The sequence below is a fragment of the Silurus aristotelis genome, assembly GCF_946808225.1.
Source record: "Silurus aristotelis genome assembly, chromosome: 8".
NCBI lineage: Eukaryota > Metazoa > Chordata > Actinopteri > Siluriformes > Siluridae > Silurus > Silurus aristotelis.
In genome coordinates this window covers 8,968,380-8,989,392 of record NC_139581.1, presented here as the reverse complement: position 1 = coordinate 8,989,392, position 21,013 = coordinate 8,968,380, and the positions used below count along the sequence as shown (strand labels likewise).

Below are 21,013 nucleotides of genomic sequence, written 5' to 3'. Positions count from 1 at the left end.
ATGAGGTGAAAAGGCCTGGGATATAGTCAGTGTTCCAATTCACCCCAAAGGTGATTGATAGGGTTGAGGCCAGGGTTGAGCAGGGCACTCAAGATCTTCCATTCCAACCTATGTAAAGCATATATTAATGGAGCTGGCTTTGTGCACAGGGGCACTGTCGTGCTTAAACAGATTGGGGTCTCCTAGTTCAAATTAGGGGAAATGTTTATGTTACCATATCCAAAGACATCCTATACAATTGTGTGCCTACAACATTGTCGTAACAGTTTAAGGAAGAATCACAAACCCAGAAAAAACAGGTGTCCCAATACGTTTGTCCATTGAGTGTACTGATTTTTTATGAGGCTATTTATTGAAAATTTACAGTTAAAGGTGTACTGAAATTTATCTTTTGGACATTTTGCCCCCTCCAATGCCCCTTCAAATCTCATAAATCCTCATAAAAAATCTTTCGGCTTTTCCCATTAGGGGTTGCCACAGCGGATCATCCGCATATTTGATTTGGCAAGTTTTTACGCTGGATGCCCTTCCTAACGCAACCCTCCCCATTTATCCGGGCTTGGGACCGGCAGTAAGAGTGGCTGGGGTTGGTTCCCTGACCGGGGATCGAACCCGGGCCGCAGCGGTGAGAGCGCCGCATCCTAACCACTAGACCACCAGGGGACCCTAAATCTCATAAATCCTCATAAACTATAATAAAAACTTAAATGTTTTTAAATTGTAATTTGGCTTTCAAGCAGGTGAATGTCTGGGTTTTTGAAATTGATCATTAATTCTAGTCGCACGATATATTTTCGGGGTGCAGCTTTGTGTACATTAAATCTATTTCCACTACACATAGTTAACCATTAAAGAACCAATTACGATTCAGGCATATAGATAAAACACCCCCTTACTGAAGCCAGGCTACGTGTATATGCAAGAATCTACAGATTATAGTATATTATGGGTCCAGAGAGCAATAGTTTACATTTTTATTTAGATTATAAACTTAAATATAATTATTTAGATAAATACTATTTCAAATGATTGCACCTCATTAACTATTATGCACAAGTATAAATAATTTACATTTCCTTATAACAGTAAACAATTATAGTGTGTTTAGTTTAAAAGTTATACCTCTGATAAGGGAAGAGATGCCTAGTCTAGTGACAAACACATTGTCAAGCTCCTCGCTGCCTGTGAAGAGCTCAGCCACCACGTACAGGTCGGGTCTGATGGAGCGTGCTGCAGCCAACATGAACTACAATATCGCACGGGTTAGAGCAGGAGAGAGAGGGGGGGGGGGGGGGGTTGGGGGGGATGAGAGAGAGAGAGAGAGAGGGGGGGGGGGGTTGGGGGGGGGGGGAGAGAAGTAGTAGTAGGTATGGAAAAAGAGTGGTAACCAAAAAAAAAAGAAGTAGTAAGGACAAAGAAAAAAATATGAGACAAGAATAAAAAGAAAGAAAGAAAAAAAGGGCTAGAAAAAGAGGATGAGAGGAAGGAAAAGGGAGCAGGGGATGAGTTAATGTGACAGATAATTAGATGGTTAATCAAGAAAAAAGAAAAAGCGGACAAGAGAAAGATGGACAAGCAAATGTTGGAGAAAGTGGAATAGACGGAGAAGGAGGGACAAAAGACACATGGAGAATCTGTTATGATTATGCTACATGCGTGCACACGCGCACACGCGCACACGCGCACACACACACACACACACACACACACACACACACACACACACACACACACACACACACAATCCACCCCCGCAGTACCTCGGATTAGGCTGTTTATTCCCAGCCGATTTACAAACACATTGTCAAGCAGTTCGCTGCCTGTAAAAAGCTCAGCTATGACATACAGATCAGGCCTGACCGCCCGGGCTGCACACAGCATGGCCTGCAGAGTGAAAACACTCTGTCACTCTTCATGGCACTTCTCTACACACATACAGGTAAATTATGCCAGGTGTCAAAATTTAATACAGCATACAAATAAATAATTTTCTGTTCATTATTTTTTAATTAATTGATCAAATAATCGCTACCACTACTACTACTACTAATAATAATAATAATAATAATAATAACAACAACACGAAGAAAAATTGCACTCCCATTTTTTTCAACAGAACCTTATTACAGCCAATTATTTCCCTGTGGCTGAAGACATGTGCGTTCTGAAGGGTCTACAGCACTGTTGTATTAAATCCAGTGCAAGGGGAAATTTTGTTTTTCTTTGTGGCAATAAGCTGAACATACAGTAGTAGATATTTACATTGATCACATATAATTTAATAAATGTAAAATGCAGCTAATAATCAACAAGAACTTTGTGTTTTAATCAAAGAGGAAAGTAAAAGACAAGGCTTTTGTTTGCCACAGGTACTTTACAGCACTGTGAAATTCTTTCTTTGCATATTCGAGCTTACTAGAAAGCTGGGGTCAGTGTGCAGGATCAGTCATGATACAGCACCTCTGGAGCAAAGAGGGTTAAAGGCCTTGCTCAAGGGCCCAAAAGTGACAGCTTACCAATTCTGGGGCCCAACCTAACGATCAATAACCCAGAGCCTTAACCTTAAGTGTAGCTCTGCTGCTAAAAACATTACAGCCTCATTAATATTCACACGCATTCAAATCCTGCAAATAATTGAAGTGATTCCAAATTGAATGCAAAATAAAAGGTAATAATAATCTGACAGGCCTGAAAGGGGGGAATAAAACAGTACTGTGTAAATAAGGCTAAACATTACTAAAGCACATGAATCAGACAATGAATATACTAGACCAGTGCTATTTTATGTGTAGTAGCAGTGTAAGCACCACATAAGGTATTTTGATGGATAAGTCTTATACTGTAATTATTACAAATGGTAATAATGGTAATAATATTTATAGAACCCAATAGTAACGATGGTAACGTTTCTGTATGTGTACCTCGGCTACGTGCAGCGGTGTAGAATGGCAGTTGTCCAGACGAACTCCGGTGAAATACTTAGCCGTGATCTCTGTGTATTTCTGCATGTGTGCCCACAGATATGGACAGTCCTCGGGTTTACTGCCATACCGAAGCTTCACACTGTCTCCCCAGCAGATTAGCTCTCGCCTGATGTACACATTAGAGCCTGAAATAAGGCAGAAAGTGGCTTTGAGTCCAAAAATAAAAAAATATTTGCGTAAATAAAGTCATAGAAACAGCTGCGTTCATAGAGATAAACAAAATCCATGTGAGTTTATGTAAACATTTCGCTAACTAGGATTTGTACATAAAAATATATATACTATTTAGACCTACAATTTGTAAACACCTGACCATATGATTCGTATGTGCTGTTTGAACATCCCTTTCCAAATGTAATCCCCTTTTCCTGGTATAACAACCTCCACTCTCCTGGGAAGAAGTTCCACTACACTTTGGAGTATGCTTATGGAGATTTCAGTCACAAGTTCATTCCAAAGGTAGGGATAGGTAGTCAGAGCTCTATAGCAGGCCACTAAATATTTTCCACTCCAGTCTATGCAAAGCATATCTTCATGGAGCTTAGTGCACAAAAGCATAGTGGTGCTAGAAGACATTTGGAGTTCCCAGTTCAAGTGAAGGGAATATTTAATCCCATCCAAGGACATCCCCAATTGATCGCCTTCAATGTTTCTAGAAGAATGGGGAAATATGCTTTCCCAATATTTTTTTTAATGTATTGTATTTAATAGTTTATAGTCAATAGTGAATAGAATCCATAACAACCAGGTAACTGAATGGCTCGAATGTAAACCAGGTTCCTAATTTACTTTAATTCAGACCTGGTTTCCATTTTAATTCAGTTCTGACCTGGTTCTGCAAAGTTCCTTAGTGGATCGTCACCCATCACCCAGCCATTGTGAGCCAGAAAGTGACATGCTTTTTCTGGCTTGTCCATTAATGGAAGATCCTGCTCCAGAGGCAACTCCTTAAATGGGAAGGTGAAATACCTGCTCACACATGAATAAACAAAATAATATCAGAGTGCTGATATAAGCCAAGAGGTGTTTATGTAAATGCTTTCGAATTCAATTCATTTTTATTTGCATAGTGCTTTTAACAATGGGCACTGTCTCAAAGCAGCTTTACAAAGATAATGTGGTTAATAAAGAATAAATAAACATGTGCGGTCTTGCCGAGATCCTTTCGGTTGCTAGGAATTTAAAAGTAACACTCCATACGTATGAATGTTGTGCATAAAACATCTGATAGGAGGCTAATGTTAATGCTAAAAATGTTAGCCTGTTAGCTAAAAAAATTTTTTTTTACTTTGTAAGCCAACACACACACAGCTCTAGAATTATTAATATTTATTGAACACAGTGGAAAAATTATGGGGTGTGTGGATAATTACTTTAATCTCACTTTTAATTGAATTAAACGTTAAAAACACTTAAAAATATATTTTGGTTAAATTATATTGTGCGCATGTAGCAAGAAATACATGTGCAATCTGATTAAAGGATCTGACATTTTTTAACCTCTTTTTTTCCCTGAATTGTATCCCCCAAGACTTCCAATGAAAAACAGCAATGAATAGAAAATAAGACTTAATAAAAAGACTTGACTTAAAAATATATCTGTCAAATTATGATTGCCATAAATTTAGGGCTCAAAAGGCATTTCATAATTGACAAAATGTCCTCCACAATAGGCACACGGGGCGAATAATAAATAATTTATTCATAGACATTATCTGATGTGCTTTAGTAATATTTTTTCAGTGTAACTGAAAGTTACCTTGTAACCAGGGGATGTTTGCGGGTGATTGGGCCGAGTTTGGGGCCATGGTCTGCCAGGCGCTCATAAAGGATTGTACCGATGGAACAGTTAGCAGCCTGAAAAGGATAACAAATACAGGAAACAACACAACAGAGAATGAGCTAAATTACCACACTACACTAGCTTTAGGAAATATGTTTGGCACTAAAACATTATTGATGTCAGATTCTATCATTCATTGTTCCACCAATTTTCTTAAAAAAACAATTTTTATTTTTAATACTGTATTTCCTATAATTAATCTGTAATCAAAATTCACATCTCATATTGGTTTGCGTTAAATTTCCTTAATTAGCTTTGTGCTGTAGTAATGTGTATAATTAGTGCATACTATAATACTATAATAAGTTCAACTGATTAAACTAATAGTTGATTGCTGGAACAATCGGCAAAAATCAATAGGAATAGTTTTTCCGGGTTGCTGGAGCAGTTAAGAAGATTCGCTGAAGGTTCGTCTCAAGAGCGGCCTCTAGAGACGAGTCACCGATGCCATGTGCCTTTTTTTGGATAAAGTGTCCCTTTTTAGTAATTTTAGATTAGTAACTGCTTTTATACTATTTTAGGTGTTAATTTTTGTTGTAGTTTAAATGCATCTTATATTTTCTTCAACATTTATTAATATCCATTAGGCACATTTTCTTGATTCAGTATACATATACCAGGGTTACACTAATTATAGTCTCAGTAACGCAAAAACACAATCACTTGTGTAACAGAAAAAGCTCTGACCTGCTCCTGATGATAGTTGATTTCTCGAAACTGTTCTCCGTTCAGTTCCTCCAGCCTCTTCCTGAACCAGTTACAGCAGTCCTCTATAGCTCCTGGACTGTTCCTAGAACAGCAAAACACAATTCACACCAGGGACTGTGTTAAGTACCAAAAATATGCACTCATAGTCCATCTGGGTAAAATTATACTGTATTAATGAAGCCTTAATGCAAACATTCTATGACGTCCCTTCAAATATGAAGATTTGAAATATCGGTATCCCCTCCCTCTACATTTAGCTTTGCATTCAGTGGTATCAAATGCAATGCTAACTGTAAACACACATCGTACACAAAGGCCCCTTAAGCCCGCACCCAGCACACTTTATAACACTGACCCATTGGGCACAAAGAGCTCGAGGGCTAAATTTAAGTCCACTGAGCTCCCAAAGCGCCTGTACTGGGGGTCCTGGATGATCCTGAACGGCTTCTTGCTGTCCATATTGCTCCAGTCAGGTTTGGCCCCTGCACACATGGTTAGTTTTGAAGGGATAAACACAGTTAACAAATTCAGGCATTTACAAATTATAAAACTTAACTAATTAATACAATTAGGGTCATTCATGTTCAAGTCTTAATTGCATACATCTCTTCTATTTCAAATATTTGGCTTGTGCAAAGGAATATATGGACCCTTTGACTGCATATGTAGTGTGTTTTACACAAATAATTTGTGGTCATTTTCTAAAAGGGTCCCAAAAGACTAGGGGACAATTTTTAAAAGATATTTCCATGATCTATAAACACACAGGTTTGCTCACGTACCAGCAGTATTGAAAACAGTTGTACAGTGTTTCTGCTATAATGAATGAATGAATCAATACATTTGTTTTTAATAAAACTTAACGGGTTAACACAAAGATTAGATTATTTGAAGACATTTCCCGTGTAAAATGTATTTATTTTTTTGATGAAAAAGCTCACCAGTTTGGAGTAAAGTCCTGAACTGCTCTACTATTGGCTCAACTTTGACCTGGAAAAACTCCCACAGCTTAATCTTAGGATACACATCTTGCCACAAGATTCCACGGATAGCCTAAAAGAAAAAGAGTTTATACCAACTTCCTGCATCTGTACAAACAAGAACAATTTACACACATGCACACTCACATTAAGATGCTGCTCGTTGCACAGGAGGGCTGGGATTCCACGCTCAGTGTATTTCCCGTCAGCAATATCGCAGGTGACGTGCCACAGAGCTCTATCCAGCACCCATGCGGGCCTCAGGTGGGGTGAGTTCACCAGGTTATAACCGCACTCGGGGTGTTTCTGGATCCACACGCTGTTCGAAGCTACACGAGGAAAACAAAGCACAAAGGATCATGGGAATTTATTCACCGGCCTGGAAAAAAAAAATACAATAAAAAAAAAAAATAAATAAAAAAAAATCACACACACACAACACCGGAGCTTCTCAACGTAATCACTTGCATACTCACTTTTCTTTTCTAACACTTCTTTTTTTTTTTTGGGTTGTTATCAACGATATTATACAGTATGCTCAGTGGTCTATTTGTTCAGAAAATTATGATTTTCATAATCGCGCAACACAAAGCAAGAATGTGTAGTACAAAAAGCTGAATATTATTTATAGCCAATAAAATAATAATATATTTCTTTGATAAAAACAGGATCAGAAGGCAACCTACTTGTGGCAAGAAGGTTATAAGGTTCAAATCCCTGGACTGCCAAAGAGCAACTGTTGAGCTCTTGACTAGGACCTTTAACCTTCAAGTGCATAGCCTCACTCCACCACTCTGATATTATCCAAGCTTATAGTATTATTGCATCGTTTACAGTAAAGTGAGATATTGGAAGTATAGGTGAAAATTGTTGCATTCGCCAAAACAAAAGATTGAATTCAACCAATCTACCAAGAATCATGTAAATTGATTGTTGTCTCTATGAAGACAGAGTGAGAGAATAAGTGAATACAGAACAAAATAAAATTTATAAATAAATAAATGAAAATAACTGTATATATAAGCACAAGAAAGTTAGATAGCTACATAGATCGATAGGAATAAAAAAAAGAGGAAGGAATAAAGAAAGAAGAGAAAGAAAGAATGAAAGAAAAAGACTTTCTATTAAACATTACATACAGATGTGATTAGGGTCAGTAGGTACATTTATTCTAGCTCAAACGCAACACACACACACACACACACACACACACACACACACACACACACACACACACACACACACACACATCCACACACACATCCACACACACATCCACACACACTCTCTCTCTCTCTCTCTCTTACACACTCACACTCACACTCACACTCACACTCACACTCACACTCACACTCACACTCACACTCACACTCACACACCCCAACGGCTTTTCTCCTCCACCTTAGCAATGTGACATTTAGTTGGAGTTGAAGATAAAGTTTCTCCCACTGCATGACCTTTAAGTGCTCTGGATTCTGTGTGTGTGTGTGTGTCTGTAGGGAGGGGGAAGTGGGGAGATCCCCCTCCAAATGAAAAATCCATAACTTTTATTGGTATTTGTTTTTTTATAGCATCAATAAGAGCCACACAAATTCAGTAAGCATGCCTTTTCTATCAGAACAGTGTGAACTTAATACACGTTAATGCTTTGGATCTGAATGTTATCACTGCTCTTAAAGAATGATCGCTTCATTGCGATTAGTGGGTGAAGTTAAAGAAGTCCAGCTCTCAGGCCTGATTTCGAGATCTACCAAAGAGCATAGCCGTCAAACTTCACAAGCTTTCAGAGATGGAAAGTGCTTTTAATAACGGTCTCACAGTGACAAGGCCAAGGTATTTTTGGAGCTGAACTCAACGCACAAGCTTCTGGGATATGCTGCAGTGTATCATTTAGGCAGCGTGACCTTTCAATCACATTCAAGAGCAATTAACGGTATACTGTAAGAGTAAGAACCTAATGTATGAAAATTTGCTGCAATTTTCTGCACAAAAGAAAACTTATGGGGGTGATTATGAGCATTAAGAACTAGAACTACAACAATTATTGTGTGTGCTACTGCTTAGTAACTGCTCAGTTTGCTTTGTCATACATTTTTTTTCTTTTCTTTTGTTGTTTACATGTTTTTGTTGGTACATGATGATACTGCTGCTTGTGAAAGTCTGTGGTCTAAGCAGTGAAGACACAGTACAAAATGCAAGACACAAGAACACAAGACACACAATAACATGATCTTCAGTACAATCAAGAAAATAGACTATTTTTATCAAAAATTCTTTCATCATAATACTGGACTTTTATTATTAATGGTCTATTTTCATTTTAGGTTCATGGGCCTTCAGTGATTCTACTTAAAGTCAGTATTGAAGCAGCGCACGAGTCCCTTACATTTTTGTCATCTGGCAAATGCTCCTATCCAGACCAACTTCCAATTATCTCATTAATACCACTGAAGAGATGACAGTTAAATGCCCTACTTAAAGTCCCAGAAGTGGCGGGTGGTGGTGCTGGTAAGTGAACTCCGAACAAACATCCAATTTCATAACCACTGAGCTACCACTTCCTTTAGTCTGTTCAACTGTCTCACTGTCTGCTTAACTGCATACTCTGCTTAAACAGATCAGATTTTACATCTTCAATGTTCAAGGTAAAACAGTAGGGGTGTAATGGTACACATATTTATGCTGGACTGTTTCGATACAAAGCTTTCGGTTCGGAGCACATGCGTACCGAATGCAACCTTTTTTTACACGCTAAAAAAAAGTTGTATTAAATGGCGGAGCGCAGGTCTAGTCTCTGCCTCGCACTTTCAGCGCAGCGTTACTTAATGTTTTAAACTTGAAAACATTAACAACAATGCAATGTATAAAAAAACCCCAAAAAACAGGGAGATTTTGTTCACTATCTGAGCAGCGTCGTTTAAAATTACTGAACACACACCTGTATGGTTGTAAACAACATCAGTAATGCACAGCATGTTCCACTCATTCTTCATCTTCTCCACCAGGATGCCTATGTCGCTCCAGTCGTACTTCTTCCCCGGAGGGGAGAAGTCGGGGTTCAGTGCCAGCTGATCAGCCAGAGAGTAGCAGGAACGTGACTCACCCAGCGTCTGCAGCGGTGTGAAGTGGATCATGTTATAACCTGCAAAGTACAAACAATAAGGAGTCTTTATAAGCCAGTGGTGCAGTACCTTTATATTTGCTAAAATGACAATACACATTTTAGTAGCATCTGCTATATAAGTGCCAGACATTAACACAATGCGGTGATAGATGGAAAAATTTATTCTTTGGTCGTCCCAAATGCAGTCAAGCAGTTAAAATAACACTGTTTTGTGAAGCTGATGTAGTAACCAAATATTGAAAATTAATCTCACTCAAAATATTTACTATAAAAATTTATTAAATCCTTATCTGCATCGCTTCGAAATTTTCATTACAAATCTGCATTTAAACTTAACATTTACAAAAGAATTACAAAAATTACAAGATGCTATAATAGCCTAACAGTGTAAACCTATAAAAATATATATATTAAATAAATAAATTAAAGACAAATGCAATAATTGAAGCTTTATTGTGATTTTTTAGGAACATTGTATGGGTGCATTATGTTTGTCTATCCTTCACTCTATTTCACAACTATTAACTCATTTCCAGTGGAGGCAGTGGGTTGTGCTGATCTGTTGACCGACATGACAAGTTAGTCAACCGATTCTGGACAATCATTGATTTAAGTCTAGTTTCAAACAAACCAAAGATCAGCAGAGATACTAATGTGAAAGCAAATGAATTTCACTATACAGAAGGATTTTGTGGTGCACAAACAATTATAAAGAAATAAAAAGAAATAAAAAGAAACTTGATAATCAGGATATCAAGGGGACTTCCAACAAGTCATATAATTGAGTGAGCATAGAAATAAGGCTAACATGAACAACTTTCACCCTAAAATTGTCATTTTGTTTAGCCAGGACACTATATTGACAGTTTGACCGTTGGTGCAGCTCTGTCTCATCACGATTAATCCCACCCGGTCTACATCTGATAAGAAGAGCGTATTCGCTTTTCTCTTACCTGACTCCTTGGCCACCCTGAGCCGGTCGAGCCATTCATCCAGAAAACCGAGACATTTAGCCAGATACGTCTGGATGCTGATGCAGTCTAAAGGTAAAACGTGATTATCAGCACCCACGCGGAGCATAGGATCCACCACCACGTATCCACCTCCAACCTTCTTCTCATTCCTGTACAGACAGCACACAGGGAGCACTTAGACACGTTAAATAGTCTGTAAGAAAGTGTTTGCTCAGTGGTTACAGCTCTGATTTGAAATTAGAAAAAATTCAAGCCCCGGAATCACCAAGCTGCCACTCTTGGTACCCTTGAGCAAGGCCCTTAACCCTCTATGCTCCAGGGGCACTGTATGACCCTGAGCTTATATCATAGCTTCGTAACATCGCTGGAATATATGAAAAAAATTTTTTACTGTGCTGTAATGTACACATGACAAGTAAAAATCCCTGGTACTCCTTTATTTTCAATACAAATGGCATTAATCCTGACATCACAGTGCGGTACAGCAGCTCCATGGTGTGTGAAAGAAAAGCCTCCACTACACATCGTTTACTTCCTGTAATCAGCATGCAGTTCTGCTTCATTCTATATTTTCTGGATCTCTATTGAATTGTATATAATTGTACATTCATAGCATATCCTAGCTAATCTTTATATAATCTGTATACACAAATGTGTACATCTTTGGTACAATCTACATACATCTCACATATGTTGTGCAGACACACGTGTGGTTCTTCCCAAACAGTTAGAGGCACACAATTGTATAGGAGATCTTAGGATGTAATAGCATTAAATGTTTCTCCCTTAAACTAGGAGACCAGACCCTGTTTCAGCAGAACAATGCAAAAATCCAGCTCTATGAAGATAAGCTTTGCATGAATTGGAGTCGAAGATCCTGAGTGGCCTGCTACAGAGCTCGGACCTCAATCCTACTGAACACTTTCGGGGGATAAACTGGAATGCTGACTGCACCCCAGGCCTCCTCATGTTCAAAAAGCACACATCTAACTAGAAGTCTATTTAGATTGGATTGTTTTTTTTTGGATCGGATTTCAGTTTTATGGCCTCATCTCTACAATTCGGTGAAACATGCTCCGAGCAATTAACATCCTTAATTGATTTCAGTCACATTAACAAAGTTACAAAATGACTTGTTAATATTTAATGGTATTGTGATACAAAATATTAGATGTAGATCACCAAAGTTATTTTCTGTGAGGACCACATAAGTTTTCCTTTCTTATATGAGAAGCCGGGTCGGTCTGTAACAGATAATTACATTGGCAGCCGTGACTTCCAGTATTATTGTGGAGATTTTATTTTAATTAGAAATGTAATTATTATGCCTCCTAATATTAGATTAGTTTATATGTTGTTATGCACCATACAGACAAATAGGCATTATTGTTTTAAGAGACATATATATATATATATATACTTATGTATATGCATATGGTGGGTGGGTGAATCTAATAAATAATTAGGCTATGCTAATAACCTAACAACCTAAGGTTGACCGATAGTGGATTTTACAGATACCGATACTCAAGCCAGGTTTATTTCTGTAGCGCTTTTCACCACGGACATAGTCTCAAAGCAGCTTTACAGAATTTAAGAGTTAAAGTGAATGATGTGCATTTATCCCTGATGAGCAGCCATGGTGACTGTGGCAAGAAAACACTACCTTAGATGTTATGAGGAAGAAACCTGGAGAGGAGCCAGACTCAAAAGGACCTATCCTCAATGGGGTGATGTAAAAAGTGTGATTATAGTCTTTTAACAATACAGAACACTGGAGAGTGAGAACTAACATGAGCACTAGAATGTCAGATTATGAGTAATGTCCTCTCTACAGTCATTTGAGGTTATGGAACCAGGAGCTACTAAGCAAATCATAAAATAGCTCAACATTTGTGATCATTACAGATCCAACAACAGCTTCTCCATGCCAGTGCCTTTAACACTCAAATAGGTCCATTGTCCAAACTCCACATGAAGTGGGATCCAAATGGCACTGGTTGGATCAAACTTGCTAATTAACTAATTAATCAAACAACAGTTTTTAAAATGCATATTGGATACAAACATAACACTCCATGTAAAATAGTACTGAACTTTATCATTTATACTTTTTTGTTGTTATTATATATATTATATATGCTATATAATAAATATAATATTGCACTCTTTGTGAAGTGCGCAGTCTAACAGATTTAGTATTCGGTATTATTGTCTATACCTCTATTAATAACTACGAAATTTTAGTGTGATCGCCAAATTATATTATCAAATAGATATGAGTAAAGCATATTTAAAATATATTTTCAAAATATGTCTCTGTCATTGTTTTCAGCCCGTGAGTCGTAGTTTGAGGGCCCCTGGTAAAGTCATTAAGTTTCAATTACAGAATAAATATCAAAAGGCATGTCCCTCTGCACCCACCCCACAAACGAACGTCCTTCTAACTGTAAACTTACATGCACTTGTTTTTGTAATAGTCACAAAGGTGTCTTTTTGTAATTCTTGTAAAAGACATCCTTGTCATCTACATGATGTGCAGTATTATTATTTATTTACAGTAATAGTGTTGAATATATATGAAAATAGGCATGAAATGATTTTCAAGATAATGGCATCATTATCATTCCTTACCCATAGCCAAAGTAATACTGGTAAGAGCCGGCACTGTGCAACTCCAGGGAGCAGAACTTGTCCGAATCGTCCTCTCTGCCAGTGGGATTCACCCAGTCTAGGGTGCGAAATTTGTGACGGTCGAAGCGTTCTCCCTCAGCTGGGTAGTTGACATGAACGTGGACCTCTTTCCCCTGAAGAGTCGGCCCAAGCTGAAAGTGTAACTTAAACCCTGGAGTTAAAAAAATAAGTGAATAAAATGATATTAAGGTTCCAGGATCTTACAATACATGAACAAGCAGATATTACTGCATTGATAACTGGTACTACTAAGAAATCAGTCAGGCCCTGAACGAGTGGCATTATACCTAATTATACCGAGGATACCTAATACAATAGTGAAAATCTGGGGTTTCAAACTAGAAACAAAGGTTTTAGAATGAAAAAAAATATTTTGAACAAAAAAAGCTCCATATCTTCAATATTGAAGATTTTTGCCATTTCTTGGTCTCTATGCAAATGTAAGCACATTTGTATGTAGCTTTAGATCAGGGGTCACCAACCTTTTTGAAACTGAGAGCTACTTCTTGAGTACCGATTAATGTGAAGGGCTACCAGTTTGATACACACTTCTAAAATAACTAATTTGCTCAAATTACCTTTAATTATATCTTATTATTAATAATTAATGATATTCATCTATGTAAAGACACTGATCATGTTAATGATTTCTCACAATAATTAAACAATGATTTAACAACTTAGGAAACATAAATATCAATATGCAAAACTTCATTTATATAACATATAAACTTATAACTATATGTAACTTTATACCAATGCAAGTGTGATTTAAACAAAGAATAGCAACAAAAAAGTTAGATGTAGCTCAGTGGTAAGTGGCGCTATGGTGATCTATTTTTAGAAAAGGCCCGCGGGCGACTCATGTGGTCCCTGCAGGTGACCTGGTGCCCACATAAACCATGTTGGTGACCCCTGCTTTAGAGTATGGGCAATCTGACTTTCAGGGATTTTTTAATTACATAGCATTCAAAGTGGCGGAAAATGCTGATCTGCGAATGATGATTTGTTTAATCCTATTAACTGTTTTCCAAATCCTCAAACACTCACAACCGTGACTCTCAGTTCCTACTGTTTTGATATTTATCCATGTGGAACACATCATCTGTTCTCAGCAGACACAGTACTAGAACATGTCGGACAATGTTATTTTCCCAGGCTGATAAATAACCGATATGCTGTAACTGTTTATGTATCTATCTTCTTTTTTTTTTTTTTTTAAAAAGCTCATTCTCCATCACAAACATTGTTGTCTACAGCATCTCACAAAAGTGAGTACACCCCTCACATTTCAGCAACCTTTTAGTATACCTTCTCAAGGGAAAATATTAAAGAAATGAAACGTGGATAGATTTTAGAGTGGACAGCTTGTGTAGCTTGTATAGCGGTACAGTGGACCCCCGGAACTCGCAAGGGTTACGTTCTAAGCAAATATTTGGACGCGCCCCACCGCATCCCCTATGGTACCTATGGTAGCGAATTCATCTAGACAATAAGTCACTTTATAAACGTAATAGCGTACAGTATTTGACCAAATACATAGTTTAAAAATGTTATTCCTATCATTCCTCGACATTCAGTCCTGCTGCGGATTCCCTCGAGTTTTAAGATAATCCGCAATTTGCTGTTAGTTAGGTTTCAAATTAGAACCCGCAAATTTTCGGGGGTTGACTGTATAGATTTACTGTCCGCTGTAAATAAGTCATTTAGACAATAATGGCTGAATGTCGAGTTATTTTTAGAAGACAGTAAATCTGTACTGCTATAAAAGCTGCACATTGACTACTCTAAAATATATCTAAGTTTTACTTCTGTAGCATTGTCCCTTAAGACGGTATACTAAAAGGTTTCAGAAACGTGAGGGGTGTACTTACTTTTGAGATACTTTTGCTGAAAACAACAACAACTAAAAAATCTTCCTTGTTTTTAGAGCCAAGGCTGAAAAGTAAATAAAAGGTTTACTAAAGCAGTGATTCCGTGGCAGTGAACAAACTTTCACAAGAAGCTAAAAAAAATAACAGTCTACTGCTTACCTTGTTCCAAGCGGAACAGGGTCCTGTCCAGTTTCTCCATGTCATTGAGGACGAGCACTCGGATCTGTTTAGCCCTTGCCATGTTCACGCTGCTCAGTGCTGAAGTTGTGCGGTAGCCCTTAAATCTAAGGAAGAAAGTAAAAGAATGTAATAAATAGAAAAGAAAAGATGTAAAGTTTATGATCAGCCTGTAGCACTAAAGGTACTTTTTTTTTTTTTCTTCCTAAAAATGCAATTTTCTAGAATGACTAAATCTAAGGCATGAGTCGAATTAAAAGGAGAAATGATTGTGATGGTATATTTTACTGGAAAATAAAGCTCTAATATCGACTGGAGGAAAAATCTAGGCTTTCGCTCTTACAGTAACTGTTCCTCCAATCAACTACACACTTGCCTTTGATGTTCTTAATATTTATTTTATTATTTCTGATAACTGTAAGAAAAAATAAAGTCAAACGAAACAGCAAGTGTTCGAAAAAAGGAGCCTTTTTATTTAAATAAATTAAAGATTATTAATCAGGGAGGATATTTATCAGATTTGTTTTTCCACATTATCAACTACTCTTCTGCCCTATCGATATGTACCTTCGAACTTACACTGTTGTGGAATAGGGGACATGTTCTACACACAAATGATATGCAAATAAGAACTACAGGGACACATGTCCACGTGGCTCTAGTCCTGTTTCACAATTAAATTGTGCTCCTGAGCCTGACACACAGTGTAAAAAAGGAGAGTGTAAAGAAGAGTTAAACTATTATTGCTGGCCAGTAGCCAGGTTGTACATGAACTGTAGAGTGGATTTCAGCATGTGTTCACCCTGAGGTCATGGTCAAACAGCACTGAAATCAGTGTAGACACAGACAGAAGGGTGCAAGCATTTTCTATTCATAGCTAACCCATATTTAAAGCAGCACGATGACTGGATCTTACTATTAGAAGCCCAGGATGGCCCCAAAATTACACCAAAAATTTAAGTAATATATAAAACAAGAGGTTATAATTCAGTCAATATATTTAGAACATGTAAAATCTTCAGGTTTGCAATTGGATTTAACCTGTTTCACTGGACAGATCATTCTGCTTGCATTTATAACCCAGCTACTGTATAAGAAAGTATTTCTTCTTGCTTGAATATGTCAAGTCAAGTCAAGTTTATTTGTATAGCGCTTTTCACAACAGACATTGTCTCAAAGCAGCTTTACACAAATCAACAGTTAAGGTGAATGGTGTGAATTTGTCCCTGATGAGGAAGATGTTTACTCCCTTAGATGTTATGAGGAAGAAACCTTGAGAGGAACCAATCAAACCAATCAAAAGGGGAACCCATCCTCATTTGGGTGACATCAAGAGTTTGATCATAAATCTTTCAACAGTACAGAACACTGGAGAGTGAGAACTAACATGAGTACTGGAGTATAAAAATTATAAGTGATGTTCTTTCTGCAGTCTTATACAGTCTATATGGTTAGTAGCTCCTAGTTTTATAAGCTCAGCATTTGTGATCATCACAGATCCAGCATCAGCTTCTCCATGCCAGAGCCTTTAAACACTCCAGGAGGTCAATGTCAAACTCCACACATGTAGCCAACTGGACCAATATGGACGAACTGTGTAATAATGATCCTGTCCCTTTCTTCTTTTGGGATGCACCCGATCCTTCACGATGCCCTAGAGACGCTGGATAGAGTTCTCCTCAATCAGAATCCACACTGTGAGGCTGAGCATAATTAGACATGAACAGCCTAAAGATCCAACCAATTAACTGAGCAACTTATGAACTCTAAGGATATATTTGGATTGTAATTTATATAAACCATGCGATTTGAATGAATGATTCTGCGTTTAAGGACCCAGTGTTAATCAGCACACCTCAACAATAATAGAACCGTAATGGATGGACATCTGGTGCCACCCAGATGAGGACGGGTTCTTTGAGTCTGGTTCCTCTTAAGGATTCTTCCTAATCCATCTCAATGGCTTTTTCCGTGCCACTGTCACTAATAGCTCATTCATTATGGATAAATGTAAGGGGTATATTTTTAAGCACTAACACACAAATTCATATTTTATATCCATGCACAGTGCATGCTGATGCACAGTGGATATAAACGCGCTGATGCACAGTGGATATAAACGCGCTGATGCACAGTGGATATAAACGCGCTGATGCACAGTGGATATAAACGCGCTGATGCACAGTGGATATAAACGCGCTGATCCACAGTGGATATAAAACGCGCTGATCCACAGTGGATATAAAACGCGCTGATGCACTGTGGATTAAAACGCGCTGATGCACTGTGGATTAAAACGCGCTGATGCACTGTGGATTAAAACGCGCTGATGCACAGTGGATTAAAACGCGCTGATGCACAGTGGATAAAACGCGCTGATGCACAGTGGATAAAACGCGCTGATGCACAGTGGATAAAACGCGCTGATGCACTGTGGATTAAAACGCGCTGATGCACAGTGGATAAAACGCGCTGATGCACAGTGGATAAAACGCGCTGATGCACAGTGGATAAAACGCGCTGATGCACAGTGGATAAAACGCGCTGATGCACAGTGGATAAAACGCGCTGATGCACAGTGGATAAAACGCGCTGATGCACAGTGGATAAAACGCGCTGATGCACAGTGGATAAAACGCGCTGATGCACTGTGGATAAAACGCGCTGATGCACTGTGGATAAAACGCGCTGATGCACTGTGGATTAAAACACGCTGATGCACAGTGGATAAAACGCGCTGATGCACAGTGGATAAAACGCGCTGATGCACAGTGGATAAAACGCGCTGATGCACTGTGGATTAAAACACGCTGATGCACTGTGGATTAAAACACGCTGATGCACTGTGGATTAAAACACGCTGATGCACTGTGGATTAAAACACGCTGATGCACTGTGGATTAAAACACGCTGATGCACTGTGGATTAAAACACGCTGATGCACTGTGGATTAAAACACGCTGATGCACTGTGGATAAAACACGCTGATGCACTGTGGATAAAACACGCTGATGCACTGTGGATAAAACACGCTGATCCACAGTGGATAAAACACGCTGATGCACTATGGATAAAACACGCTGATCCACAGTGGATAAAACACGCTGATGCACTGTGGATCCAACGCATTGATACACTGTGGATCCAACGCATTGATACACAGAGGAACCTAATGAAAAAGAAGTGCGGTCTGGTACATTCTGGATGATGGATCGTTGGACCCCATGGATCACTGCTTTATGAGCAGGTGTATTTTTTTTTTTTATTCTTGTGCATGAAACAGAAACACGCGCGCGCGCGCGCGCACACACACACACACACACACACACACGCACGCACGCGCGCGCGCGCCCGCGCACACAGACAGAACACATCCACTGTACTCTGCACTGCAGATGCACGGTCATATGTGACTGCATCAACAAACTGAAGCTTGCTGTGAAAGCATCATGAATGTGCTGTGATGTGCTGTCATGTGATCGAGAAGATCAGCTGAATGGCCCTGAGCCAATGATCTCGACACTCTCATGGCTCGAGGTCAAACAAATATCACTCGGCTCTTCCTCAACCAAACAACACAAACAAGCACTCATTCTCGCCTGTAAACACGCATAACGACTCGGGCAGCTCGAAGCAGCAACTGACAATCACGTTTTCTCTAGGATTACCGGGTGTTGTGCAGCGTTTCAGAAGGAAGAAACTCACCTCTGCAGGCCGCTCCTCCGGTGTCCGACCAGGACGTCGCTCTCATTGCAGCTCAAAAGTGGGCGTGTCTACAAAAGGACAAAGGGGCGTGTTTGACGCACGGCGACGCTGCCTATACGTCATTACGTCTCTCCAAAACCGGAACCGAATAATGAGAATTATCCATGGAGTGTAACAGTCACGATACACTTGTATAACTCAATATTTTGAAAACATGAAAAGATTGTATATATCATAAAGTATTAAAAGGTCAGCCTCCTAAGCCATTTATCACAAATTTATGCTGCCATCAGTCAAGCGCCTCCGCTGTCTGATGGCCAAATCTGAGAGGTTTAGGAGGAGCTTCTTCCGGATTAGTGGTAAACCACAAGAAATGCGAAATTCTACATGTAAACAATTCAAAAAGAAGGGTGTTGAAGTAAAACAATGTGTTGTCTGTCTCTGTCTAGCTGTCTGTCTGTCAGGCAATCAATCAATCAACCAGCCAACCTACCTGTCTGTCTGTCTGTCTGTCAATTAATCAACCAACCTACCTGCCTGTCTGTCTGTCAGTCAGTCAGTCAATCAATCAACTTATCTATCTATCTATCTATCTATCTATCTATCTATCTATCTATCTATCTATCTATCTATCTATCTATCTATCTATCTATCTATCTATCTATCTATCTATCTATCATACAACATAAACTTATAGCTCACTTTCTAATGATTCTTTGGCTCAAATTATATTTCCTTAAAATTATAATCTTAAAGCTAGCTCAGTCTATGAGCATCTATTCATTGAATATGTGGTTTATTTAAAGTGAAACGTTTTGTATTATAAAAATCTGGGGTCATTTCAGACTTAAACGCTATTAATATATCATTTAGAGATATAGTAATTTTTTAACAGTGTGGTGACCTTACATTCTCATTAGCCTGGCATTTTAAGTGCAGTAACTTACCCATCAAGATATCAGATTTTTCTCTGGAATCCTGAAAGTTTGCTTTCAAGCATAATTTTTCCTCACACACCTGTATGATTTGGAATATTGAACTATCTGGTAACAAATAACTTTTTCCCAAGCAGTGAATGGCTCAAATATAATTTTTGGTTCTGATTTGTTTAATGCTCAAGGGAACCTTTCATTTTCTGATTTGATGACTTTGAAAGGTGCCACAGTTTTAGTAAAAGATTTTAATAAGGTGATTAAAAGTATCCCTGTTGGCATAGAATAAATCTTATTCAAACCCCAATTAATTTACAGCCAGTTAAATAATCATATCCCTACACTTGCAATTAGTGGTGTTATTATAATCAGGAAAAAATTATTAATAACTTTCTTTAAGTTTTTTCCATCTTTTTTTTAAACTCCAAGGACCTTCCCGAAAACACAATATAAATGAAGTATCTGTTACCCAAATGTTAATATAAATAATTTATGGTCCTTCCCTCACAAACTCTTTATTCTAAATAAAACCGGTACAGTGTATTATATTTTTAATCAAACACTGCCCCCTAGTGGCAAAGTATGTAATACGGAAATACGGACTACTCAGGAAAAACAAATGCATAAAAAATAGTGATGTTTTTCAAATAGTCCAAATGCACCTTTTTTTTATTTTTTTATTTTATTATTTTTTTTTTTTTTATCTTTTAAAGGACACACTGGTGTACATTTGAGAAATCCCACCCTTGCAACAATGAAAAGTACAGTTTAATACCCTTTCTGAGTATAAATCAATAAATAAATACATTTGTCTGATAAAACCCTCAATAAGTTTAAAAAGCAGCGTTTAAGTTGTTTGCTTTATTGATTTAGAGAATTAATTTTTATTGATTGGGGGAAAAAAAAAGTAGAATATAAAATAATTCAACAAGAGGGTCCATCTTAGTGCCACAGCTTGGCATGGCTCATGGCTCTTTCCTGATTCTTACTGACCCTCACACCAAAGCACAACACAAAA

The 21,013-nt window shown here is 38.1% G+C and overlaps 1 protein-coding gene across 2 annotated transcripts in view; it reads right to left on the bottom strand.

Annotated features, from left to right (window-relative positions):
• agla (amylo-alpha-1, 6-glucosidase, 4-alpha-glucanotransferase a) overlaps positions 1-19,498 on the bottom strand; it is a 33,082-nt gene extending 13,584 nt beyond the window's left edge. The window contains exons 1-13 of one of the 2 annotated variants that reach the window (XM_083547794.1): positions 19,064-19,498; positions 15,341-15,465; positions 13,248-13,458; positions 10,593-10,762; positions 9,454-9,657; positions 6,663-6,844; positions 6,477-6,588; positions 5,891-6,017; positions 5,515-5,617; positions 4,744-4,841; positions 3,814-3,953; positions 2,922-3,109; positions 1,123-1,246 (exon numbers count right to left, since the gene is read on the bottom strand). In XM_083547794.1, the coding sequence (XP_083403920.1) occupies positions 1,123-1,246; positions 2,922-3,109; positions 3,814-3,953; positions 4,744-4,841; positions 5,515-5,617; positions 5,891-6,017; positions 6,477-6,588; positions 6,663-6,844; positions 9,454-9,657; positions 10,593-10,762; positions 13,248-13,458; positions 15,341-15,422 (1,741 nt within the window). In that variant the 5' untranslated portion in view covers positions 15,423-15,465; positions 19,064-19,498. Of the gene's footprint in view, positions 1-1,122; positions 1,247-1,760; positions 1,885-2,921; positions 3,110-3,813; positions 3,954-4,743; positions 4,842-5,514; positions 5,618-5,890; positions 6,018-6,476; positions 6,589-6,662; positions 6,845-9,453; positions 9,658-10,592; positions 10,763-13,247; positions 13,459-15,340; positions 15,466-19,063 lie in introns of both variants that reach the window. The other variant, XM_083547795.1, reaches the window with a different exon arrangement.
• Positions 19,499-21,013: the final 1,515 nt, after the last annotated feature.